The sequence below is a fragment of the Carassius auratus genome, chromosome 15 (assembly GCF_003368295.1).
Source record: "Carassius auratus strain Wakin chromosome 15, ASM336829v1, whole genome shotgun sequence".
Lineage (NCBI taxonomy): Eukaryota > Metazoa > Chordata > Actinopteri > Cypriniformes > Cyprinidae > Carassius > Carassius auratus.
This window is the reverse complement of record NC_039257.1, coordinates 23490689-23517691: the sequence shown is the minus strand read 5'-3', so window position 1 is coordinate 23517691 and position 27003 is coordinate 23490689. Positions and strand designations below refer to the sequence as shown.

Below are 27003 nucleotides of genomic sequence, written 5' to 3'. Positions count from 1 at the left end.
CGTTTCCTGTTCTGCTACCACTGTCCATATAAAAATCTTTAAAGCTGACATAGACAAATACAGAAACTGAAAAATAAAAAACTGACCTGAACAAAACATCTTAGGTAAGAGAGATGGAACTTTCTAGCTTACTAGTGTTGGTTTTAGTCTTTGCTGTATTGATGTTTGTCTGGTGGAAGAGAAAGTCGAGTGGATTTTATTTGCCCCCGGGGCCACTGGCACTGCCACTAATTGGAAACTTACTAATAATGGACAAGCATGCACCCTTTAAAAGCTTTATGCAGGTAAGAGGACTATGTGTCTGAATTTTATCAATAGAAGAATGTTGGAAAATTTGTTTTGAAAAAATGTATGAATGGTTATGAGTGGTTCATTATCACTTAGAAATGTACAGATTTAAAGTTGCATGATTTAAAGTCAGAAGAGTGTACTATAAACACAATCATGATAAATAAATTAATGATTGTCAGATGTAGAATCACAATTATCCTTTTCAAACTTTTTACACTATTTTATACAGAAACAGGCTACTATAGAAAAAGGATACTGGGTCTGATCAGAAAAAAGCTCCAAATTCTAATATATATATATATTTTTTGATATTCATAAATACACAGTTGCAATTTCACTTGCTTTATTTTAAGATAGAAAGAAAGAAAAGCAGTCTTCATGAATCCTTTCAATGTCTTCAAAGTATAATGAATAATCTTCAATTTTTTCTTATCCACTGTGGCAGAAAGCAGGCTATTTACAAACTTGAATTGTCTCAGTGATAAAACGCGTTAATGCTGCACTGCTATGTATTGGTAAAATCTGGTCTCTTAAAATAGTGGAGCAAAACCTATGGGCCCGTGATGACGGTGTACCTCGGGCCTCAGAGAGTGGTGGTTCTTGTCGGTTATGATGCTGTCAAAGAAGCTCTAGTGGACCAGGCAGAAGACTTTTCATCAAGAGCCCCCATTCCCTTTCCGAACAGAGTTTTGAAAGGCTACGGTATGAGTAATATTTCTGTTTAGTACTAATTATAGATAATCAATGTAGTTCAGCATACATTACATCTTTGCAGGTTTGGCCATCAGTAATGGAGATCGCTGGCGTCAACTAAGGCGGTTCACTCTCACCACACTGAGGGATTTCGGAATGGGACGCAAACGAATGGAACAGTGGATTCAAGAAGAGAGCAGACATTTGCTGAAGAGCTTTGAGGAAACCAAGTGTGAGGAACTGACAAATATGCACCAAATATTAATTACTAGGGTTTTTATATATTGAAATTTCTGCATTCAAAAATTACAATGTTGAGGTTTTTCTCGTTCAGCAACACCAGTCGACCCAATCTTCTTCCTAAGCCGGGCAGTGTCCAACGTGATCTGTTCATTGGTGTTTGGTCAGCGCTTTGATTATGAAGACAAAAACTTTCTGGGCTTGCTCCAGATCCTCTCCAGACTCCTGCGTTTTGGCAGTAGCCCTTGGGGTCAGGTGAGTAGATGTGTAATGTTCCCTGTCTTATGTGTTGGACTTTTATTCTGAAGTGGATTGATCTGTAATGCTGGAGCCATGAAAGTAAAATGAGATGGATCCAAATGCAGTAAAGATTTATTAAAATGGTCACACTTTACATTTAATGTACATAAATAATAATTTACTTATGCCTGAATTAATTATACTGAAAATTAATCACTGAATTAAAACTTAGTCAAAACATGAGCTAATCATCAATCAATCAAGAGCTTTATTTTAAGGTCCACTTGTAAGATTACATTTGTTACTATCTTTTGTTTCTTTTTGTTCTTCACTTTTTTTTTCTGTACAGAAGATGTGTATTAGTGCACTCTTAATAATGCAAACACAGATTCTAGGGGCACAAGTATATCTCAAATATATTTAGAATTTTTTTGCATATAAGTCAAGTATACTTGAATGTCATTTTAAGTGTTTTTTTCCCCCAAATCAGTGACATCATTTATGAACTTGATAATTAAAGAGTAAAAATCTTGGATTTTTTTTTAAAAACATTTGGTAGTTTTGAGCAGGCCTGAGGTTGATGAATATATTTATGCAAAAAATATTTATCTGATACATTTTTACAGCAGTTTAATTTAGCGGATGTTTTCATCCATGAACATAACGAAAGGGTAGTGAATTTGCCCACAGTGTATTGTTAAGTTTTTGAAAAGTTTCAAAGCATTTTTCCACAATATGTGTCAAAATAAGATCTGTCACCAAAAATCATTCACATAGAAAGTTGTGGCCAAAATAAGGCTCAACTTTACCCCATAGTGGACGAAAACGTCCCCAACAACGCATAAGGGTTAAACAAGTTATCTCATTACCAGTGATGCCGGTAACGCGTTACTCTAATCTGAACACTTTTTTCAGTTACGAGTAATCTAACGCATTACTATTTCCAAACCAGTAATCAGATTAAAGTTACTTAACCAAGTCACTGTGCGTTATTATTTTTGTCATTTTCCTTAATAAAAATATATATTTATTTCTTCTTCCATCTAATGTCACGGATGCGAGGAGTCATGTTTTCAGCATGCATGAAGTTCACATCGCGTGTACGTACCAAGCAGCGAAACAAACGTAAACAATGGAGGGAGGCGAGAGATGTGCGTTTTCTAGATGGATATACAGTCACTATTTTGAGTTTGTGCCAGTTTAAGGTCCGTTGTACAATTTGTGCTGGCAGTGACAAAGTGATACAAAGTGCACTGTGCTACACTTTGCACTCACACACTTGGAAAAGAACAACACATATGTACGGATGCTGTTTGTTGACTTCAGCTCAGCATTTAACACCATCATTCCCTCCAAGCTGACCACAAAACTTGGAGACCTGGACATTAACACCTCCCTCTGCAACTGGATTATGGACTTTCTGACCAACAGACCTCAGCATGTTGGGTCAGGCCACACCTGCTCCACCACCATCACACTCAACACCAGGGCAGTGTGCTGAGCCCATTAATTTACTCCCTTTACACTAGGGATGTCACTTTTGTTAAAAAATCTTTTTTGATTTTTAAGACATAAGTGTTCATTGAATCGAATGTAAAATCGATTTTCCATGTCTAAAAAAAGAAGTTTCCTTTTTCAACGTCAAATAACAGACAAACGTAAAGAGAGCGCTGGAAACGCACAAGTCAGCAATATTTCTTATTTATTGGCATAAAGTTTCTGGCAGAATAACAAACAGCAACAGGAGTGCAACATTCTCTAAAAAATATATATGCAGAGGGTACGGCTGCCATAACAAAAGAAAAAACATCACTGCAGGCTTCAACCCGGCTTCATTTATGATTTAAGCTATTCAAAAATCTCCAAGATTATTTTAAATAATGATTCAATCCATTTCAAACAACTGTTCAAAAAATGAAACTTTAAATGGACTTGAGAACAGGCCATGTATGTTTTTTTATTGAACGTAACCGAGGCTAGGCTAGGTGGCACTAGGCATGCATGAAACGCACAAATAGGCTAGGGACATTACAAATTTATTGGACAAGAAAACAAGTCGATCAACATTTTCGGGGTCCAGAGCAGAGCGTTTTTTATTCACTATATGTCCAGCTGTTCAGAAGACACGCTCCGACCGCACTGATGTCCCAGGGACACTCAGGTTCAGCTGCGCAAGGTGGGGGTATTACTGACCATTTTCCACCATAAAAGTCGGTCGCTCTCAGCTTGCAATGGTCCTTTTCATAACTCAGAATCTCCTGTAACTAGATGCGCGAATGAGGCGAATTTGGGTCTACCGCGCCGCGTTTGGTGTGAACGCAGCATAAGAGGACGCTTTCGACGTCTTTGGGTCTTATAGGATCGAAAAATTGCTGGTATTTTCTGTCTACCTTTCACAACGCATACTGCACTTTCAGACTTCTTTTTCTTTTTCTGCTTGGTTGTGAGTTTTGCTACATGTATATGTTTTAATTGTTTAATTATTTTAAAATTAATAGTGTGAATATTTGGTTTAAATCGATTCCCTATTTTCATTTTCGAAAATTTTTTTTGGCTGGTCCGATCGATTGTGCAATCGATTTTCTATCTAAAAGTGACAGCCCTACTTTACACCCATGACTGCAAGTCTGTGCATGGATACAAATCCATCAAGTTTGCAGATGACACCAGGGTGATTGTCTTCATCAGAGACAACGAAGAGACTTCCTACAGGGAGGAAGATATACAGCACCATGTATATCTGTGTATGTATATTGATTATGTGTAAGGTATATGTATGGATACATTTCTATGTATGTGTTATATATATATATATATATATATATACATACACACATATATATCTATCTATCATGGGTATACATTTGCTGCCTCAGATACAGTTGTCTAATGACAGACAAAACATAGATCTCATAACGTCATTCTCTGGTCAACCAACTCCATTCGTCATGATTTTAATAAAATGTTAAATATCAGATAAAGCCTCAATACCACTCTGATGATGCAGTGTTTAATTATATTTCTATCCTCTTTTCCTATATTTCAGAGGTTAGTGATGTGCCATTTAATTTTTTATTCATCAAAACTGTGCCCCTTGTGATTTATGCCACTGCTATACCCTATTATTATAAGGTGTTTCACACACTTAAATTTGCTACAAATGGTAGTTAAAGACTGATAAATAAAATAATAATTAAAAATAATAATAATCTGCTCTCCCCTTACAAAATGGCTAACAAAATGTTGTTCCATGTGCCATCTGGTGGATATTCTGTGAAGCACGATAGATTTATTTGAATTCTAAAAACATGCTGATGGGATTCAGCAGCATTCTGTGGGATGAGTTACGGAATGCCATGGGAAAAAAAAAAACCTGCATTCTTAAAGGCACCATCTGTAATTAGTAGAGATTTATTGTTATAATCCTATATTATTATTATTTAAATACAATAAATGTATTTCATTTTTTTATCTGTTTTTTTTTTATCTTTTTTTATAGTTTTATTTACTGCTGTGCCTTTGCTGCTGTAGTAATAGGCTTTCTGGTTGACTACCTACTCTAGCACTGTTTGTAATAAGGAGTTGGAATCCATGTGCGGGTTTATTTTAAGCATATGCAGTGACACAAACATGCAGGGGTCAACCACGAACAATGGTAATAGCCAAGGCAAAACAGAGACATGGTCACAAAACATGTCAGGACAGGCTTCAAACAATCACAGGTAATATCCAGGCAAACAAGGCAGAAACAATAGGCAGGCAGCAAATGGTCTAAAATGGGGCAAATAGTCCAGGTTATATGCAGGTAAGGCAAAGGTAAAAGTAGAACACTCAGAAATGTCAGCAGGAGTAAAACAAGACTTTGCAAGGACTGAGTGTTAGTGTGAGTTTTAAATAGTCTGGTTAACAGGGAGCAGGTAGAGAAGGAGTCAGTTTCAGGTATGAGGGTGATGACACCATCTGGTGGTGAGTGGTGAGACACTATATGTTCTCTATACCTGTGTTTCCCAATCCAGGTCCTAAAACAGTCACATCACTGCACATTTTGTCTTTCTTATAGAGCTGTAGTCAAGTCCGGCTTTGTCGAGTCCAAGTCAAGTCCAAGTCCAGGACTAGTCGAGACCGAGTCAAGACCGAGTCCAAAGAGGTTCGAGTCCAAGTCAAGTCCAAGTCCAAAAGTTTCGAGTCCAAGTCCAAGACCGAGTCCAAATGAAAGAAAAAAGGGTCCTCTTCAAGACCACATACTTAACTACTGATAATGTTTGTGATGCGAGAGAAAGCATATCTCCTATTCTAAGAAAATAATTTTACATTATTATTTGTAATGATCAAAAAGCATGTGCAAAGTAACAACTCTGTAGGACAGGGGTCTCCAAACTACATCCTGGATGGCCAATGTCCTGAAAAGTTTAGCTCCAACTGGCCTTAAAACACCTGGAAGATTAGTGTGTCTAGTAAGAGCTTGATTAGGTTCAAGTGTGTATAATTAGGGTTAAAGCTAACAGGGGCGTTAAACAAGATCCTGGGCCCTATGCATAGGCAGTCCTGATGGGCCCCCATGGCCCCCACCCATGAAAATATCCAGGTAAAAAATATATATTTCAGATTCATACTTTTCAAGGGCCCTCTCTTCCTTTGGGGCCTTGCTAATGAGTACTGGTTTTACCCCCAGTCCGACCCTGGGAGCTAAACTTGGATAAAAGAACAAAGTTTGGAACTGTAAGGTCAAATAATTTTTATGTACTTTATTTTTTGTTGGCATTATATCTGTGGTCAAAAATGTATATGACAGATGCCTTGGCACAGTGCACAGACACACGCAAAGCTCGGGATATGACAAATGCGCGCAGCAAGGCTAGAATGGATACGTTTGGCTCTACTGGACATGCGCACATAAATACAGCGACATTTTTGTCCTACTGTGCTAGTGCTTGCATAGACTAGTCAAGCTCTGTCGGAAACAATCGACTACTCCAGCATGCATTAACCATAATGAATACAAAGTGTTTGCAAGTACCACGTGAATTTTAGAATTACAATATTGCGTGGAGCTGTTACTATATGACCTTATCTATGTTGCATGTAAAAATAAAATATGTAATGTAATAATTAGGGTTGTGCCTGAAGCCGAATATGGCACGGATAATGGCTTAAAAAACGAATAACGCTCAAGGAATAATTCTGCCTGAATACTTGGCTGAAGCTGACACAGTCTGGTGTTTGCTAGATAACAGGTGAGCCAGGGCATCAGCGCCAGAAGTGAATGAATGTAAACTTTGAGTGAAAAGATCGCAAATCAAACACCGCATTGTTGTCGCCTCTCTGTTTATCTCTCAGAAATCAGAGCGTTGCAAGAGTAATTTTACCTATAATAATACATCATAGCTACACGTTATATTATTTGTATATATTTAAAAGGCAAATATTGAAAGCTTAGGCTACCATGATACGAATGAATGGAATAAGCACAGCGCGCTCACCAATCAAACAGCCGCTTAAGACTCGCTCAAAGTGTTCTGCGTAATGAGAATGTGTGCATTGAATGGATTCAGTCGTGTTCAAATGATCACTAAACGTTTGTCATGACATGTCATGAAATTAATAATTATTTCAGTTTAACACGACATACTTGTTCAGTGATAACTACGAAAAAATATATAAAAAGTCATAACAGTCTTATCAAGTAACTGTACCATGTTGTATCCGAATGCAGATAGGAAAAAAATTGTGATTGTTACAGATACAAATACTGGCTGTTACATGAAAATGTAAATATGTAATGTCATATATAAAGTTTTTAAAATTTACATATGTACTAATTGTTGCATAAGGCTATACATTAATACGCGTTTATTGATAAAAAAAGGCTATCTAGGTGTAGACGTAAATAAAACACAATCTAACAGGTAGAAAATTAAATTAGAAACATCTAAACTTTTCAGGTCGCAGTAAGTGCACCACTGGTCATGTGCATCCTTTCCCGGAACAATACTGAAAGCTAAGATGGAGAAACAGATGATCATATTTGTTCAAGGATAGCCATTTTTTAAATGAATCTATTAGCAGAGCTACTGCAAGTGATATTTATTACTATTTTATTTATTTATTTACTATTTTATACTATTATTTATTTATCTATTTATATTATTATTACTGCAAGTTCCATTTATTCTTTGCTGAAACTTCTGCGTCATCATGAAGAGCGGGTCATGGTTGCCCAGCAACAGCAGACGCCACTGGAGCGCGAGCGCAGATTACAGAGTGCTTTGGAAATAAGGAGAGCGGCGCGCCTAGTGTTTTCCACACGTTTTCAGTCGCGACATCATGCAAATGTGGTTTTGTTTTGAAGGAGACATTTTTTATTTTATTTTTTTGCTGGACTCGGTCGAGACCAACTAGAAGACTTGGCGAGTCCAATGGCCAAGTCCGAGACAAGTCCGAGTGCAAATTCAACAAGTCCGAGACAAGTCCGAGACGACAGAAAAATGTCTCGAGTCCGGACTCGAGTCCAAGACCGGACTCGAGTACTACAGCCCTACTTTCTTATGTAACACACATGACTGAGCTCACGATGAGGAGAGTCCAATAAGATTGGTTTGTGATGCTGTCTTCTTATTCCCAACAGCTGTACAATATATTCCCTCGACTAATGGAACACTTGTCTTGGAGTCACCACACCATCTTAAAAGAGATTGATGACATCCATACCTTCATTATGAATAGGGTTAAGGAGCATGAGCAGAATTTAGACTTCTGTGACGCAAAGGATTTTATTGACTGCTTTCTTATCAGGCTTACTCAGGTATCCATTGTTTATGATGATTTTAAATTAAAATACTGTAGCCTACATATAATTGCTGTTCTACAATATCTTTGTTTTTGTTTTTTGTTGTTGTTTTTTATTTTATTTTTTTTTTAAAGGAAAAAGACAATCCTGAAACAGAATTCCACAAAAATAACTTGATGGCAACAGCTTTAAATCTGTTCATAGCAGGTACAGAAACCACCAGCACAACTCTCAGATATGCCCTGATGCTTTTGATCAAACACCCCCACATACAGGGTAAGACATTTATTTCTGTAGCATTTTATACAATACAGATTGTGTCAAAACAACTTCACAGAGATTAACAGGAAATAGCAAAATCAGTTATGGAAACTCAACTATAGAGACTGCTGTAAAGCATCTCTCAAAGAGAAGAATAGTGTCATTTTTCAGACCCAGTGAGTTCAGAGTCGGTTCAGTTCAGATTAATAATGGTGTGAAGTTAACCAACCAGAAAGTAGATCTTTAAAAGGCAATAATGTAGTTTTTCAGCTTGAGACAGTTCAAATTTGATTGAGTTCAATACCATGGTCTGTCAATGTTGCAAGATATTATTAAGCTGTAAAGCAGCTTTACAGGAAAAAACTGTTTCACCCATCTTAGTTTATGTTTTATTTTCATCGAAAATTTATTCACACCGGTGGGGGAAGGAAGAGCTAGCTGTCCCTTACAAAAAATAACCATGGTTTTATTATAGTAAAACTGTAGTAACCTATGGTTTTTTGGCGTGTTGACTACCGTTTGTATAACCACAGATTTACTTCAAATACCATGGTTAAACTATGGATAATATAGCAAAAACAATGGTTAATTTGTGGTTACCATGGTTTAACTATAGGAACTATGGTTTTTTGGTTTTATTTGTAGTAAAACCATGGTTAATTTTCATAAGGGGTAGTCTCTTCAGGAGGTTGAAACATGAATATAGAATATGCCATTTAGCCTATAGTAGATGACTGGATTTTCATTGACTTATTTTATTTATTTTAAGTTTATTTTAATAGGGACATTACAATAAACATAACTCCAGTCAAAGACTGGAAAAGAATGCACTGCACATAAAGATTATATATTATACTAATTTGCATATATTGTCCCTATAAAGGCTTTTCTAAATAATAATAATAATAATAATAATAATAATAATAATAATAATAATAAAAACTAATGTAACAAATCCTTCATAAAATATCCTCATACACTGCAGAATACAGAACAACCACATGCCCAAGTTTTATAGACTCTTGCAGTCCTAATGTATAACTAGTTACAAAGCATATAAAAAAGGTAAATGTGTAAAGGGCTGGTTTATTTTGGGCCATGCTTAACCTTCCAAGGTTTTATTTAATTTATCACTTTAAACTCATTTGGCAACATATTTCAAAGTTAAGATCCCTTTACAGAAAATGCTATTTGCCCTTATGATATTATACAAAACCAAATCCTACAATTTCCAACCTCTGTGCTCCTAGTAGTTCTGCCCAGGGACGTGCACAGGGGGGTTGCACAGGTTGCCCGGGCAACTGCCCATATGCCCTTCTCGACTCACGTTGCCCTTCCGAGGTGGAAAAAATAAAAAATAAAAAAAAATCGTACAAAGGATGCAGAATTTCACGTAGGCCTAGATAAAAAAATAAATAAATAAATCGCAAAGCCTCATTCACTTCCATATTTGGGCACCCGTCCGAAAGTGAAAGTCGGTAGGGGAAGGGCAAACTCTCTATACGTGGCTGCAGCGCTGCACGCGACCGGCACCTGAGCTGAGCCTGCACGAGCGGGTGAGACGACTCAACGTTGTCAGAAAAGTAATAGTAAGGTTATAATCGTTAACGAAAACGAACGAAAAAATTAAACTAGTTGGGAAAAAAAATTGTTTTAACTGAAATAAAAATAAAAACGAGGCATTACAAAAAAACGATAATGTGTGTTTGGCAAAACTAACTAAAATAAAATAATAGATTAAATGTCCTTAGTTTTCGTCTTTGTCAATGTCTTTCATAGAGCAAACGTTCAGCTGCATTTCATTTCCCTGCGTCTCTCACTCACGCGTCTCTCTCACATAACGTTACTCGCGCGTGCACAGCCCTCCCCTCCATGCACACCGCGTCTCCATGAGAACGAGTGTTGGAAGCAAGTTCGCCAAAGGTTGGTATCTCGTGAAAACCATTACACAATCACACATTAAAAAGTGGTATAAAAATATTTTTAATTCTTAATATAATTTTGTCAGACCCGAGAAGCGATTGCTACTTTAGAAAGTTAGAAAGTTAACTAGACACAAGTTTGAGGTAAAATGCACTTGGGTTGTCGATGTAAAAACTGTCAGGGTTTGGCAAGGAGGAACTCAAGTGCAGACAGGATTCTCAACACGAAAGGTTTATTAACACAAAAAGGGGAAAACAAAACCCACGAGGGGGAAAACAACAGCTAGGGCGGAAACTAAACAACTTAACAGGACAGGATTGACATGATAACAAACTCTTAAACACTAACTACAAACAAACACTCACGGTTACACAAAGACTTCTCAAAGGGGGTTACAAGGATACACTTCTCTCACAAGCTGACCAGTAGGAACACATATGAGGTACAATCACAAATGTGGAACAATGAACCGACAAAAGACAGAGCACACTAGGGGATCTAAATAGGGGAACTAATTATGAAACAACAGGTGGCACAGATAAGGCAATCACACCACAAGACTAGGATAACAAGGGGGGCGGGGCAAGGGAACGAGACAACACAAGCACATGGCCCAAAGACAAGGCCATGTGCTTGTACAAAAAACACGGGTCTGTCATGATCCTGCCTCAAGACTAGGGAAAATCAAGGACACGAGGGCAGAATCATGACAAAAACACTATTTAAGCTGTGATTCAAGTACGGAATAATTGACCACGGGCCGTTGAATTATTAGAAAAATAATGCACACCTGAGGTGGTGATTCGGTCACGACTCGAAGCGGAGTCAATAATTCCGCTTATACCATGGTTACCACACCACAAGACATCGATCAGATGATAAATTTAAGGGATTCGTTCGGTTTTTGTACTTAATCGCTATTGTGGGTAGGACTATTTCTTCCGCATCTCATCCAACGCTTCTTTTGCTAGTTTCACAATGTCATTTTAAAGCTGGTAATGGAGGCTTGAGCCGTTGATAGTATTATAATGAAGTTATTAATGAAGTTATTAGAAAGAGAGCGAGAGAGACAGACACACACAGAGAGAGAGAGAGAGAGAGAGAGAGAGAGAGAGAGAGAGCTTGTGTGAAATAGACTGCAGCAGCATCTCTAAACAGCGCTGTTATTACCTCGCTAGTGAGAAATGCCATGTGTACTTTTGGAAAATCGTCTGTCATGTTGTTGTTTTTGTTAGTCCTGTAATCTCCGTTATTACAGTTTTACTATGCGAAGTGATATGGAACTGTAATGCGGTCAAGAGAGCTGCCTGGAACTACGTTCGCCATGCTTTTCCCAAAAATAATGTCACACCTCAGAACGTCCGTCAGCCAATCAGATTCAAGCATTCAATGGCCACGTAGTATAAATATTAAATAATGTTATGTCATTTTTTTACTCTTACACTGAATGTTTGCTCCTTCATTTCAGATGAGTAGGCTATTGTATAGGGTAAATTTAGTATAGGGTGTGAATAGAGAAGGACATAGGAATCGACAAGAAAGAAGTTCTGAAGATTTTTGTTGAAATGGCCCCTAATAGGCGGTTTCTCCTTTGAAGCTTTGCATGTTTAGAATGTAAATTTGGAGAAACCTATCAGTGACTTGATAGGGCATTGTTAGGGATATTGATGTAGGGATTTTCATGACTCAAGTCATGTTTTTCTATGTTATTATTAGTAGTAGTTAAGGTGATTGAGTGCTGTATTGAGTTGCATTTCTTAAATATATGACAGTGATGCCTTTGATTTGGCTTTTTATCCATTATTTGTAAAGCCTGATTATACAGGTATAATATGTATTTAAGAAATTGGTAAATTCTTCTGTTAGAGAGGTGTAACACTGATTTATTTCATTTAAATGTAAAATATTATATTGTTAATTTCTAATTCAAACTGACGAGCTGGATGGCGTCTTGAATGGCAGACACCGCAGTCGGTGTATGAATGACTGTGTGAATGGGTGAATGTGAGGCAAATTGTAAAGCGCTTTGGATGGTCATGTGGTCTGTTGAAAGCACTATATAAATGCAGTCTATTTACCATTTACCATTTATTCTTGATTTTAATATCCCAAACTTAATTATTTTGGGTCTCTGATTTTTTAATTGCTGTAATTGTTGTTTAGTTAGTTTCCTTGCTGTCAATACCATAGAGGTGCTTCTCAATTAATTAGAATGTCAAGGAAAATTTCATTTATTTCAATAATTCAACTCAAATTGTAAAACTCATGTATTAAATTAAGTGCACACAGACTGAAGTAGTTTAAATCTTTGGCTCTTTTAATTGTGATGATTTTACCTCACATACAAAAAACATTTAGTGGAATGTTGGCCCTCTGGAAAGTATGTTCATTTACTGTACATGTACTCAATACTTGGTAGGGGGCTTCTTTTGCTTGGTGATCAATTTGTGGCATTGCTGAGGTGGTAGGGAAGCCCAGGTTTCTTTGACAGTGGCCTTCAGCTCATCTGCATTGTTTGGTCTCTTGTTTCTCATTTTCTTCTTGACAATAGCCCATAGATTCTCTATGGGGTTAAGGTCTGGTGAGTTTGCTGGCCAGTCAAGCAAACCAATACCATGGTTATTTAACCAACTTTTGGTGCTTTTGGCAGTTTGGGTAGGTGCCAAATCCTGCTGAAAAATGAAATCAGCATCTCCAAAAAGCTGGTCAGCATAAGGAAGCATGAAGTGCTCCAAGATTTCTTGGTAAATGGGTGCAGTGACTTTGGTTTTCAAAAAACACAATGGACCAACACCAGCAGATGATATTGCATCCCATATCATCACAGACTGTGGGCTATGAGCTTTTCCACTCTTCCTCCAGAATCTAGGACCTTGGTTTACAAATGAAATACAAAACTTGCTATCATCTGAAAAAAAAAGGACTTTCTTCTCCTTAGCCCAGGTAAGATCCCTCTGACATTGTCTGTGGTACATGAGTGGCTTAACAAGAGGAATATGACAACTATAGCCAGATTCCTTGACACTTGGTGGCTTTTGAAGCCTTGACCCTAGCCTCAGTGCATTCCTTTTGAAGTTCTAAAAAAAAATTGAATCCAGTTTGCTTGACAGTCCTCATAAGGCTGCGGTTCTCTTGGTTGGTTGTGCATCTTTTTCCCCCCACACTTTTTCCTTCCACTCAACTTTCTGTGAACATGCTTGGATATTGAATTCAATTTAATTCAAGTTTGTTTGTATAGCGCTTTTTACAATACAAATTGTTACAATGCAACTTTACAGCTTATAAGTGGTGACTGTCAGTTTGTGCGTGTATGACAGGATTTTTCAGAAAAGTTAATACAAGACGTAGTCAGCCAGACGATGAACATTATTAACAGCAATTATTATATGATGTAGTCACACTTGTAGCAATATTTGTTAATTCTGTTTGTTGATTCAGGGTAAGCATCATCTGAGGTCCTCTGAGGGTCAGCATCATATCTTCTCAGATGTTCTGGATCCAGACTGGAGCTTGTGTAAATCCTAGTTACCACGGGATGTAAATCCCGTGGCAAAACAAAAAGAGACAACATTAGCATAGCTGCTGTTCCAACAAAGTAAAATTAATTAGTTTAACCCAAGCTAAATAATAAGAAAGCTGTCATGATCCCAATTCTTTCTCTTTTCTATCTTTGTCTCCATCTGCTGGTTCTTTATTTTTCTTTGCGGTCACTTATCTCTACTCTCATCATCTTCAGCTTTTCCTTGTTCTCCTCCGCTCACCTGCTCTCTATCTCCTATCATTAGGCTCTCTATTTCTAGCTCTGTCTCTCTCCATTCCCTGTTGGATTATTACTAACCCCTTTGGATGTTTCTGACGCTTTTTGTGCTTTTCCTACAGACCATTAGTCCTGTCCTGTCTAAGTCTTGTCGAGTCGTTTGGAGAGTTTTGTAGGGACTGTTTGTTATCTGTCTTGTTCTCCGCCCAGTTATCTGCCGTGAGGAGTAATGAGGGGTCCGCCGCCTCACCGGTACCCTGTCTCGCTGATCACAGGCCTCCCGGACCAGCCGCTTAAGCTTTATTGTTTTGACCAGGAATTATCCCTGTACTCTGCCTTTGTTTATCGGCCGTTGCGGCTTTGCCTTATTTCTATTAAAAGAGGATTAACTTGCCATTCGCCTCCTGGGTTCTCTCTCTCTCTGTTCCGTGACAGAATAATCCAACTACAGTGAACCCGGCAGATTAGCATCCTGTCAAGACCGCCGTGGAGATCCAGGGAGTCATGCTGGGCAAACATGAGGAGGAACTTTCCACTGCTCGTCAAGCCGTCGATACCCTAGCCGCCCAGATGGTCGACCTTACCAGACAGTTCCATCTTTTCCGCATGGACTCGGCCTGCAAGGCTGCGGACGCTGCTGAGTCCCGTGCGAACAATCCCCCCTGCTATGGGGGAGAGCAGACAGAGTGTATGTCTTTCCTAACACAATGTGAGGTTGTCTTCTCGCTTCAGCCTACCACCTATGCCCAGGATTGCACTCGTATCGCCTACATCATTTCTCTGCTCAAGGGAAGGGCTCGTGAGTGGGGAACGGCCGTGTGGAATGCCGATGGAGACTGTGTTAGCCAGTACACCCGTTTTAAGGAGGAGATGTTACGGGTTTTTGACCGATCCGTCCACGGCCCCGAGGCTTCACGTGTGCTGTCCACTCTCCGCCAGGGAAGGCGTTCGATTGCGGAGTTTTCCGTGGAGTTCCTTACTCTCTCCACCACCTGTGGATGGAATGAGCCCGCGCTCGCAACACGGAGCCTACACCCTTTCTACCTCCTGAGACCAGCTCTCCCTCCGCTTCGATGGCATTCCCGGAGCCCATGCAGCTTGGCAGGATCCGCATCTCGGCTGCCGAGCACCAGCGCCGCATCATCAATCGGCTCTGCCTTTACTGTGGCTCTGACAAGCACGTTGTTACCGGCTGTCCGTTAAAAGCCAAAGCTCACCAGTAGAGAGAGGGTTACTGGTAAGCGCATCCTCTCTGGACCCTCTGTCACGCACCACCTTTCCAGTACACCTGCGCTGGTCCAACTCCTCCACCTCCTGTCAAGCTCTCTTAGACTCCGGTTCTGAGGGGAACTTTGTGGACGAAGCATGGGCTCTTGAGCACCATATTCCCCTCATCAATCTTCAAGATTCCTCTACTGTCTTTGCCTTGGATGGTCGCGTTCTCGCCAGGGTGCGCCGTGCTACTGCTCCTTTGAGTCTCACCGTTTCCGGCAATCACCGTGAGACTATTTCCTTTTTGGTTTTTCACTCCCCTAATAACCCCATTGTTTTGGGCCATCCTTGGCTCGTTGAGCATAATCCCCAAATTAACTGGCCTATGGGCTTCATTCTTTCATGGAATCTTTCTTGTCATGTTAAGTGTTTGATGTCTGCTGTCCCTCCCGTGTCTTCTGTTTCTGTTTTTCAGGAGGAACCGGGTGATTTGTCAGGAGTCCTTGAGGAGTACTTTGATTTGCGAGTGGTGTTCAGTCATTCCCGGGCCGCTTCTCTTCCTCCGCACCGACCCAATGATTGCAGCATCGAGCTCCTCCCTGGCACCACCCCTCTCCAGGGGAGACTTTACTCCCTCTCAGTTCCCGAGCACGTGGCTCTAGAGAAGTATCTCTCCGAATCATTGGACGCAGGTACCATTGTCCCCTCTTCCTCTCCTGCTGGTGCCTGGGTTTTTTTTGTGAAGAAGAAGGACGGCTCTTTACGCCCCTGCATCAATTACAGAGGTTTAAATTACATAACTGTTAAGAACTGTTATCCCTAGCCACTTATGTCATCCGCCTCTGCGATCCTGCAGGCGGGGCAGTTCTTCACAAAACTAGACCTCCGCAATGCCTATCATCTTGTTCGCATTAAAGAGGGAGACTGCTTTTAATACCCCCCTCGGTCACTTTGAATACCGGGTTCTTCCCTTCGGCCTTGTTAATGCTCCAGCAGTTTTTCAAGCTCTAGTCAACGATGTTCTCCGTGACATGCTAAATGTTTTTGTCTTCGTTTATCTCGACGATATCCTAATGTTTTCACCTTCTCTCCAAGTTCATGTGTTGCACGTTCGTCAGGTCCTTCAACGACTTTTGGAGAACAAATTATTGGTTAAAGCCGAGAAATGCACCTTTCATGCCCAGTCCGTCACTTTCCTCGGTTCCGTTATCTCTGCTCAGGGGATTAGTATGGACCCCGCTAAGGTCTGCTCGGTCACCGACTGGCCTATTCCTGACTCTCACGTCGCGCTTCAGCATTTCTTAGGTTTCGCCAATTTCTATCGCTGGTTAATTTTGAATCAGTTATTTATCAGTTTATTTTTAGTCAGGTGGTAGCCCCCCTCACCGCGCTTACTTCTATAAAGACCCGTTTCGTTTGGATTGACGTTGCGCAGAAGGCTTTTGAGTGTCTTAAGTTTTTGTTTTCTTCCGTGCCTATTCTCAACTCTCCTGACGTGTCTAGACAATTTATTGTGGAGGTCGATGCATCAGAGGTGGGAGTGGGGGCTATCTTCTCCCAGCGGTCACCCGCTGACGAGAGAATCCCCCTTTGTGCGTTCTTCTCACACCGCCTGTCTCCATCCGAGCATATTTACGATGTGGGTAACCACGAGCTTTTGGCTATTCGTCTTGCGTTAGGGGAGTGGTGTCACTGGCTGGAGGGATCTTCAGTTCCGTTCATAGTCTGGACCGACCATCGTAACCTCGAATTTATCCGTTCTGCTAAGAGACTTAACGCTCGTCAGGCACGCTGGTCTCTTTTCTTTGAGCATTTCGATTTCACTATTTCTTACCGCCCCGGATCCAAGAATCAAAAACCTGACACGCTCTCTCGCCAGTTCACCTCCCCCGATCCTGTCTGGGGTATTGAACCAATTTTTAAGACACGCCCTCGCCCATTCTATCACGCCGCGTCTCTTCCCCAGGGGATTACTATTCATACCCTCTTCTGTGCGCTGCGCTGTTCTCCAGTGGGTTCACTCCTCTAAACTGTTTGCGCACCCAGGCATTAGAGGTACTATCGCCTCTGTTTCGCAGAGATTCTGGTGGCCCACTCGAGAACGTGATATTCGTCATTTTGTAGCATCCTGTTCCGTTTGCGATCAGACTAAGGTCAGCAACAGACCTCCCGTGGGTCTCCTCAGACCCTTACCTGTTCCGTTGCGTCCTTGGTCTCAGATTGCTCTCGATTTTATTACAGGGCTTCCTTCTTCGGGAGGAAATACTGTAATTCTCACTGTTATCGATCGCTTTTCTAAGGCGGCCCGTTTTGTCCAGCTTTTTAAACTCCCCCCCGCGAGAGAGACCGCCCAGATTGTCGGCGAGCATATTTTTAAGATTCACGGTCTCCCCGAGAATATTGTGTCCGATAGAGGTCCTCAATTCTCCTCCCTTTTCTGGAAGGAGTTTTGTTTCCTCATCGGAGCTTCTGTCAGTCTCTCCTCGGGTTATCACCCCCAGACCAATGGACAGGCTGAACGCGCTTACCAGACCATTGGACGCATTTTACGCAGTCTCACTTTCCGTAACCCCTCTTCGTGGTCCGAGCAACTCCTGTGGGCAGAATAATTCCGCCCCCTCTTCTGCCGCCTTTCCAATGCTGTCTGGGGTACCAACCACCCCTCTTTCCATCCTCTAACCCCGAGTCTAACGTCCCATCGGTCCAGACATTTGTCCAACGTTGCAGACGTAATTGGAGAGCGGTTAGATCCACCCTGCGTAAGGCTCACGCTATCACTCACTTATCGAGGGCTCTTATCACTTAAGAGCCCTTGGTATCTTCGTGGTCAAAGGGTGTGGTTATCGACTCAGAATCTGCCACTCCAGTTCCCATCTCGTGAATTGGCCCCCAAATTTATTGGACCATACCGCGTCATTAGGGTCCTCAGTCCTGTCTCGGTAAGACTTAGGTTGTCGTCTAATCTCCGTCGTGTCCACCCTGTGTTTCATGTTTCTTGTCTTAAACCTGTAGTTCGCCCTCCCCCCTGTCCCGTCTCCTCTCCCATCTGCATCGAGGGTTCCCCTTTCTATCGAGTCCGTAGACTCCTTGATGTTCGTCCCCGAGGGCGTGGTCAGCAGTTTCTCATTGACTGGGAGGGGTATGGTCCGGAGGAGAGGAGCTGGATCCCCGCCCGGGACGTCCTGGACTGCTCGCTCATTGACGACTTCTACCGCTCCCGCCAGTCCTCCTCCTTACGTTGAGGAGGGGGTACTGTCATGATCCCAGTTCTTTCTCTTTTCTATCTTTGTCTCCATCTGCTGGTTCTTTATTTTTCTTTGCGGTCACTTATCTCTACTCTCATCATCTTCAGCTGCTCCTCGTGCTCCTCCGCTCACCTGCTCTCCATCTCCTATCATTAGGCTCTCTATTTCTAGCTCTGTCTCTCTCCATTCCCTGTTGGATTATTACTAACCCCTTTGGATGTTTCTGACGCTTTATGTGCTTTTCCTACAGACCATTAGTCCTGTCCTGTCTACGTCTTGTCGAGTCATTTGGAGAGTTTTGTATGGACTGTTTGTTACCTGTCTTGTTCTCCGCCCAGTTATCTGCCGTGAGGAGTAACGAGGGGTCCGCCGCCTCACCTGTACCCTGTCTCGCTGATCACAGGCCTCCCGGACCAGCCGCTTAAGCTTTATTGTTTTGACCAGGAATTATCCCTGTACTCTGCCTTTGTTTATCGGCCATTGCGGCTTTGCCTTATTTCTATTAAAAGAGGATTAACTTGCCATTCGCCTCCTGGGTTCTCTCTCTCTCTGTTCCATGACAAACGCGCATTTGATCAGATACAACTGCAGTCACAATTTAAAAGATACATTATTCGAATGCTTGGAGAGATGCATTTTTAATTTAGATTTTTACAGGTAACAGAAACAGGTAACATGGGAAATATGATTTTCAAAAGACAAGTTGTTATCTAATATAACACCCAGATTTTTGACTGTAGAGGAAGTAACAGTATATCCGTCTAGATGCAAATTGTAATCTACAAGATTCTGTGTACTGTTTTTTTGTCCAATAATTAATATCTCTGTCTTAACCGAATTTAATAAGAGAAAATAATTGGTCATCCAATCTTTTACATTTTTAACACACTTTGTTAGCTTAGATAATTTAGAATTTGAATCTGGTCTCATTGAGATATATAGCTGAGTATCATCAGCATAACAGTGGAAACTAATCACATATTTTCTAATAATATTACCAAGGGGCAACATGTATATTGAAAATAGAAGGGGACCTAGGACGGATCCTTGTGGCACTCCATATTTTACTGGTGATAAATGAGATGACTCCCCATTTAAATAAACAAAAGCGATCGGACAGGTAGGATCTAAACCATCTTAGAGCCTGCCATTGAATACCTGTATAGGTTTGTAATCGATCTATGAGTATGGCGGCTGAAAAGAAGAATCCGGCATGCCGCTGTGTAACCACGTCTCTGTCAGGCAAAACACGGAGCTGTCGCGGGCCTCACGCTGGGCCTTAATACGACTCAGCAGGTCATCTGTCTTATTTGGCAATGACTGAACATTCACCAGGTAGATGGACGCAGCGGGATCGTCGACTGGCGGCTGCGCAGTTTCACAAGCAACCCCCCTCGCTTCCCTCGGTGTCTGCACTTCCGCCGCTGGTAGCCTGTAATGTCCCCGCTCAGGGGTTCAAATGTACGCCGTGTTTAGGGATACCTCCTCCCAGTCCATTCTCTCTGCTCCCGACCTCCGTGGCCCGACTCCTGGCCTCGCTTGCCTCAAGTGGGGCACACATCAAAATCAGCACACCTCAGACCAGTACTGACAAATGACAATCCACAAACTTCCTCACGAATCCTCAACAGTGTCTCGCGGCCATAACTTAAAGTGGCAAGTGCATCAAAGACAAAAACAAATAAAAAACAGACAGCACACAAAAGAGCTCTTGCTACGGTGCCATACTTCGGCGCCATCTTGACTCTCTCAGAAACAAAGACTCTCTCTGGTTTTCCTCCAGCTGCACTCAATTTTCCAGGCTGCTTTCTTTAGGGTGCGTGTGGGCTCATTATACCACGGTGTCAGACTGTTTTTGTTTAGCGACCTTATCTAAAATGCTAGAAAAGAGAGATTCCATAGTTTCTGTTACATCATCAATTTGTTCTGAGCTATTGGATATGTTAAGGAATTGAAATAAATCAGGATGGTCACTTGCAAAGCAGTCTTTTGTGGTAGAAGTTATGGTTCTACCATACTTGTAACGAGGATTAGAATATACAGTTTTAGCTATTTCAAATTTGCACAAGACTAGAAAAATATCTGAGATATCATCTCTTGGCTGTTTAATTTCACCACCATCAATATCAATTCAGTGTGACAGTATTAATTTCATAGTATGATGACAATGAGTACGTGCTGACACATGTTGTCTAACCCCGATAGAGTTAAAAATTTCTATGAATGGTGATCCCAATGCAATTTTTTCATTACTTTATCTGCAGCCAGCACTAACTCAAGCCAGGATATAAAGGAGCACAATCTTTAATAAAGTCTTTATAGTGCCCTTGTGGCCTGCATACAGTTGCCAGTACAAACATCACAGTGGGGTTACTTTTTAGACTCATTTAAAACAATGTAATCATCAGGTTTTAGCCAGGTTCCTGTCAAACAGAGCACTTCTAGGTTATGATCAGCGATCATAACATTTACAAAAAGTGTTTTCGTAGAAAGGTACCTGAAAATTAATAAGCCAAATTTAATTATTTGTTTACCCATATTACATCTGTTTTGAATTTGTTGAACATCCATTAATTTGTTACTCTTAAATAGTTAATAGCAGATGGTTGGTTTAGCCATTCTGTCTAATTCCTGTCCTCTGCCCCAGTTAGTCAAGGACAAACTATAAGATTATGTGCCATATTTATGAGTTATAAAAAAATCACCCCCCTCACAGTTATCATGAAGGGCAAAATTAGCAATATAGACCAAAATAATTGTTTTAACCAGGCTGTAAACATATTTTTTTCTGCCTTAAAGTTGGGCATTTTATCATGGGGAGTCTATGGAACTGACTCCCTTTTGCAGCCAGCCTCAAGCGGCCAGTCGATGAATTGCAGTTTTAGTCACTTCCTTATTGGCTTATCGAGAGAGAGGGGGAGGTTGCCGCTCGGTTTCAACCCAGTAACATGACAACACACCGTTCCTCACAGCCAAAAAAAAAAAAAACGAATTCAGTTCAGCTAGATGGGGTTGGGTCTTTTGGGGTAGTTATGTATGTTTGTGAATCTCTTGGTCTTTTAGTGTGGTCTTTTTTTGGTTTAGATAGTACTCGTTGTTTTGGTTATAAACTAAAAGATGGTATGCCCCCACGTAAGATTTTTCTAGTTCTAGGCATTAATTTGTTATATTCAACTAATCAGAGGTTTATATTCAATTTACATAATCAAGTCTTAATATATACCGGGCTCAAGCACATGCATTAAATTTGCCATAAAGCACATGCAGAAATAGCCTAATAATTGTGAAAAATTTGACATTTTAATTATTTATTAATAAACAAATGTTTTCTTGTCGGCTGCAATATGAAATTCACAGTGCTGGCTCTCTCCGATGAGAGAAATGCAACATTCACAGAGTACACAATGCTTTCGTTTTCATTTAAAATACACTTCAAGCTTACTGTAGATATATTTTTAATGTATGTGAGACACCACGGAGACGCCAGGCGGTGCCTCCCTGTCATTAATGCGCATTAATATTTTTTCCACAAACACTTGAATATGAATATTAATTAACATTTTGCATATGTATTACAATGTCAATTATTTTTTACGTGCAATTATCCAAAATAAAACCAAACAAGATTTGTAATGAAGATAAAACAAATTTGAATAAATGCTGCACATCCAGCATCACACGCACAGCGCAAATCCGTTTTCTTTTTAAACATCCACCGACACTCCAGTCAAGGATTCCGTAGTTCCAAGTGGACTCAACCCTCATCCACGTCTGAGACAGAGACATGCTGCCGAGCAGAGTATGAGTGGAGAGGAGTAATTCTGACTGGAGCGAGGAGCGGAGTTTATTAAGAGTCTTAGCGTCGTGGTTTTCACTCACTCCAAGCATGCTCTATGACGAGTACAATTCATGCCAACAGCCCGTAATATAACTGCATATTCAGCAAGAATTCATATTAAACATATTTAGCTATATACTTTGATCAGAAGGTAACAATGACTGCAATAGTCAAGCAGGATGTTACAGGCTATAGGAGTTTGTCTGTTCCTTTTACTGATTATTTTTGGGTTAAAGCATGATTTAAACAGATACTGCACATTCAAATGCAATGTCTTTAGCAATAATGCATTCAAACAAATGTAAACTCACAGTGCTACTACATTATTAGTAGGCTATCTGGTTTTGAAATCTTGAAGAAATTCTTCGGTCTGTTTAGATAAAATAACTGACAGAAATGTACTGTTATTTTCATCACAAACAAAATTTGCACAGCAGAAAGCAGCAATTAAAGATTTAATGCTTACAGGTGTTATTAGTTTGACATGTGATAGGGAAAAAAGTTTACACAGAATAGCCTAAACCACTTTGAAACTCTCCTGTTATTTTTATTTTAATAGGCTACGTTATGAACATAACATTTCAAACATACTGAAATACTTTATCCATGGAGTGAAGGTGGAGCGTGTTTCTGGTATCAGTGAGCGCGGAGCGGAAGTTGTTGCTGCTCTGCTAACAGACTCTGATGCAGAGTGAGAGAGATGTTTAACCCGGCGAAATGAAGATGACTGTGGCAGAACAAGCACAGAACATCCGCCAAAAGCAACCTACAGCAATGTTCGTTGCTCGGCTCGCCAAGCTTTACTTTTGCAGGTCGCATGGCAGTAAATAATATACATAACAAGATGGAAATATAGACTAGAAAATATATTTTGACATGCTCTGTCCTCCGTCCATGACACTAACTCACTGAGGAGCTGCCAGTTTTAATCTGAACAGCTCTTAATGCAGAGTGGATGGTTAGATGCATGATGGGCTAGTATTAACAAAAATAAAAAAAATAAAGGTCTTTCCAGCATTAAGGTAATAACATTACTGTTTTAATTTTAATCATCTTGTCTCAGTTATAAATTTGACTGGTAAAATAATGATAAAGAACTATATTAAAACTTGTTTTTAAAAATGTCTTTGTCATTTGAATATTGATTTTAAAATCAATTTAAATCATAAATCAGATTTATTTTTAATTTTTTTTTAGGCCATATGCTATCGCCCAGCACTAAAAGCAAGTAAAAAAGGCTACATTTAAAATCAATTAAGTTGTCAATTAATAAAGCTCTTTTTTACATTGTGTGCATTTTGTTGATTATAATGAGAGAACCTGAGTTTAATTTTGTGGACGTTTTATTAATCCATCCATTCTTTAGAGTTTTAAAGATTTAGCTAAATCATGCAGGTATAATTTATTTGTTTTTTTTTGTTTTAGGCTAATTAGGCCTAAATAATGGGGATTAAATTATACAGTGCTTCACTTTTACTAAACATACAAAAATGTCTTAATCTGTGTACAGGCAAATTTATTTTTTTAAGTTATCTGTCAAAATAAAGGACAGGTAACAAATAACAAAATGGATGTTGTTTTATTAAAGGAATTTTAAAATATAAATTAAAATATAGGCATAATATAATATAATTTATTTTTTTTCTTATTGTGTTGCTTAAGAGCAAACGCAGAGGGAGATTGACAGAGTTATTGGAAAGAACAGAATCCCTACAATGGATGACAGGAAGTCCCTCCCCTTCACTGATGCTGTGATTCATGAAGTACAGCGTTATCTGGACATTGTCCCTCTAAATCTTCCCCATTATGCCATGAAAGACATCAGATTCAGAGGTTATGTAATTCCAAAGGTAACAGTTAACTATAATAATCGGCTGTTTTCATCTAATAATTTCATCAGATAATTTCATTGTTCAACATTAGTTGTTCAGTATTTTTGAGTCTGGAAATATTTACATACTTCTAAATTGATTTTTTTCCCTAGGACACAGTAATTATTCCCATGTTGCACTCTGTCTTAAGAGATGAGGGACAGTGGGAAACCCCTTGGACCTTTAACCCAGAGCACTTTCTGGATGCCAGTGGAAACTTTCAAAAGAATCCAGCTTTTCTGCCCTTCTCTGCAGGTAAGCTCTGGACAGTCTACAACTCCTGTTTAACTTTATAGTATTAAAAAGGAAAATAGTGTGTCGATAATACAAGATGACAGCAGAAAACAGTCAGTTATCATTTTCACATCCTGCGGCACATCGTTTAAATAGCAAATGCATTTGCACACATCTGTGCTCCCATGGGCAAGCTGGTCAAGTCAAGTCAAGTCACCTATTTTACATAGCGCTTTAAACATAAAAGATTGTGCTAAAGCAGCTGAACAACATCAATTAGGAAAACAGTGTGTAAGTGCAAAATGACAGTTAAAGCCAGTTAATCATTGAATTCAGTGATGTCATCATCTCAGTTCAGTTTAAATAGTATCTGTGCAATCAAGGAACCAAAACTCCATCGTTTACAGAATGGAAAAAAAAAAACCTTGGGAGAAACCAGGCTCAGTCGGGGGGCCAGTTCCCCTCTGACCAGACGAAACCAGCAGTTCATTTCCAGGCTGCAGCAAAGTCAAATTGTGCAGAAGAATCATATGTTTCCTGTGGTCTTGAACGAAGAAATGACTCGTCATCCAGTTTTTTAAATCATCTATCAATTCCATTCGTTTTTCAAATTGGTATGTTTCACCGGGCTATGAAGAAATATAGAGCTGATTATCATCAGCATAACAGGGAAAGCTAACACTGTGTTTCCCAATGATATCTCCGAAGGGTTAGGTATGATACCTCTTCATTCAATGCTACAAATTGATAGCGATATGGTTACAATTATATCTTTAATATCTGTGATGTTGAGAAATTTAAATCCTTGTTGATGCTTTATTTTTCATTATTTAAGCCACTATATTGAATAAATACCTGGGGTTATCTTTGTTATCTTCTAAAAGAGATGAAAAGTAATCAGATCTAACAGTTTTTAATGCTTTTCTGTAGGATAAGTTGCTTTCTGGCCAAGGTATATGAAATACCTCTAGTTTTGTTTTCCTCCAGCTGCGCTCCATTTTCCGGGCTGCTCTCTTTAGGGTCCGAGTTTGCTCATTATACCATGGTGTCAGTCTGTTTTCCTTAACCTTCCTTAAGCGTAAAGGAGCAACTGTTTCGGTTACATCATGAAGTTTTTCTGAGGTTTTGGATATGCTAAGGAATTGGGATACATTAGGAAGATTACTTACAAAGCAGTCTTTTGTGGTAGAAGTGATGGTTCTTCCATACTTGTAATAAGAAGTAGAATTTACAGCTTTAGCTATATGAAGTTTGCACAAAATAATTATCTGAGATATAATTGTTTGGCTGCATAATTTCAACACCATCAACATCAATTCCATGTGACAGTATTAAATCTAGAGTATGATTTAGACAAAGAGTAGGTCCTGAGACATGTTGTCTAACCACAGTAGAGTTCAGAATGTCTATAAATGCTGACCCCAATGCATCTTTTGCATTATCAACATGGATATTATAATCAATTTTTAAGGATATCTGTTTACTCAAACGGTTAGAGTTAAGTTACTTGTCGTGTTTTACAGTGTATTCTATTATTTTATATTATATAATGATAACGTTTGATTCAAATGATGGTACTGATGGTATTAGTTATTTTAAATTTAACAAAACATAAATAAAAAAGTTTCTGGGGTTAGCAAAATTAGTTTTTAGCAAAATTGACTGTTATCCAAATTGTGGTCATTAATATATCTCTTCTTTGTTGTATCTCTGTAGGTAAGCGTTCTTGCGTGGGTGAGTCTCTGGCTCGTATGGAGCTTTTTATGTTCATCGTCTCTCTGCTTCAGAAGTTCAGTTTCAGTAGTCCAAAGGGTCCAGATGGAGTAGACACCAGTCCTGAACTCAGCAGCTTTGCAAACATGCCTCGACATTATCAGCTCATAGCCTCCCCTCGCTGAAAAAAAAAAAGAAAAATTCAAGTCAACAAGATGGAAACATCTTTCCAAACCACACCGTGATTTATTTCAGTTGGATCTTTAACCATATGTGGTATTCATTTAGTAGTTGTTAATTACTCTCTTAACTTTTTGGTAATGAATCCCTTTATTACACGCTTGCAATTTAACTGTGGCAACACCCAGATATACACCTTTAATCACAATTAAAATATATTCACTTATTTTACTTTTTATGTACGGGAACCAGTCAAAAATAACCATAAAATTTACATTTTTGCACATAGCTCTAAAGCCACCACACTGTAAAACCCGACAAGTAACTTAACTCAAACTGTATGAGTAAACAGATATCCTTAATAACCTGACAGATTAGATTTCCTCAAACTGTTTGAGGCAACCGATTGCCTTTAACCATTTAAGTTTTAAAACTAATAGTTGTGAGGATTCTGAACTTAATTCAGGCCCCGTCCACACGGAGACGGAGTTTACCCCAATCCGATCTTTTTTTTTTCC

General features: G+C 39.6%; 1 protein-coding gene across 1 annotated transcript; it reads left to right on the top strand.

Moving 5' to 3' along the window:
• cyp2y3 (cytochrome P450, family 2, subfamily Y, polypeptide 3) lies at nucleotides 1-27003 on the top strand. The gene is made up of 9 exons (XM_026282970.1): nucleotides 1-284; nucleotides 831-993; nucleotides 1067-1216; nucleotides 1319-1479; nucleotides 8090-8266; nucleotides 8386-8527; nucleotides 24150-24337; nucleotides 24472-24613; nucleotides 26309-27003. Exons 1-9 carry the CDS (start codon nucleotides 114-116, stop codon nucleotides 26488-26490), a joined length of 1476 nt encoding a protein of 491 aa, XP_026138755.1. The 5' UTR covers nucleotides 1-113; the 3' UTR covers nucleotides 26491-27003.

What these genes read in the sequence shown, in the direction of transcription:
- cyp2y3 (XM_026282970.1), top strand. Translation starts at nt 114, where the DNA reads ATGGAACTTTCTAGCTTACTAGTGTTGGTTTTAGTCTTTGCTGTATTG. An exon ending in CAGAGTTTTGAAAGGCTACG is followed by an intron (nt 994 to 1,066) that starts GTATGAGTAATA and finishes ACATCTTTGCAG; the next exon opens with GTTTGGCCATCAGTAATGGA. An exon ending in GCAGTAGCCCTTGGGGTCAG is followed by an intron (nt 1,480 to 8,089) that starts GTGAGTAGATGT and finishes TATTCCCAACAG; the next exon opens with CTGTACAATATATTCCCTCG.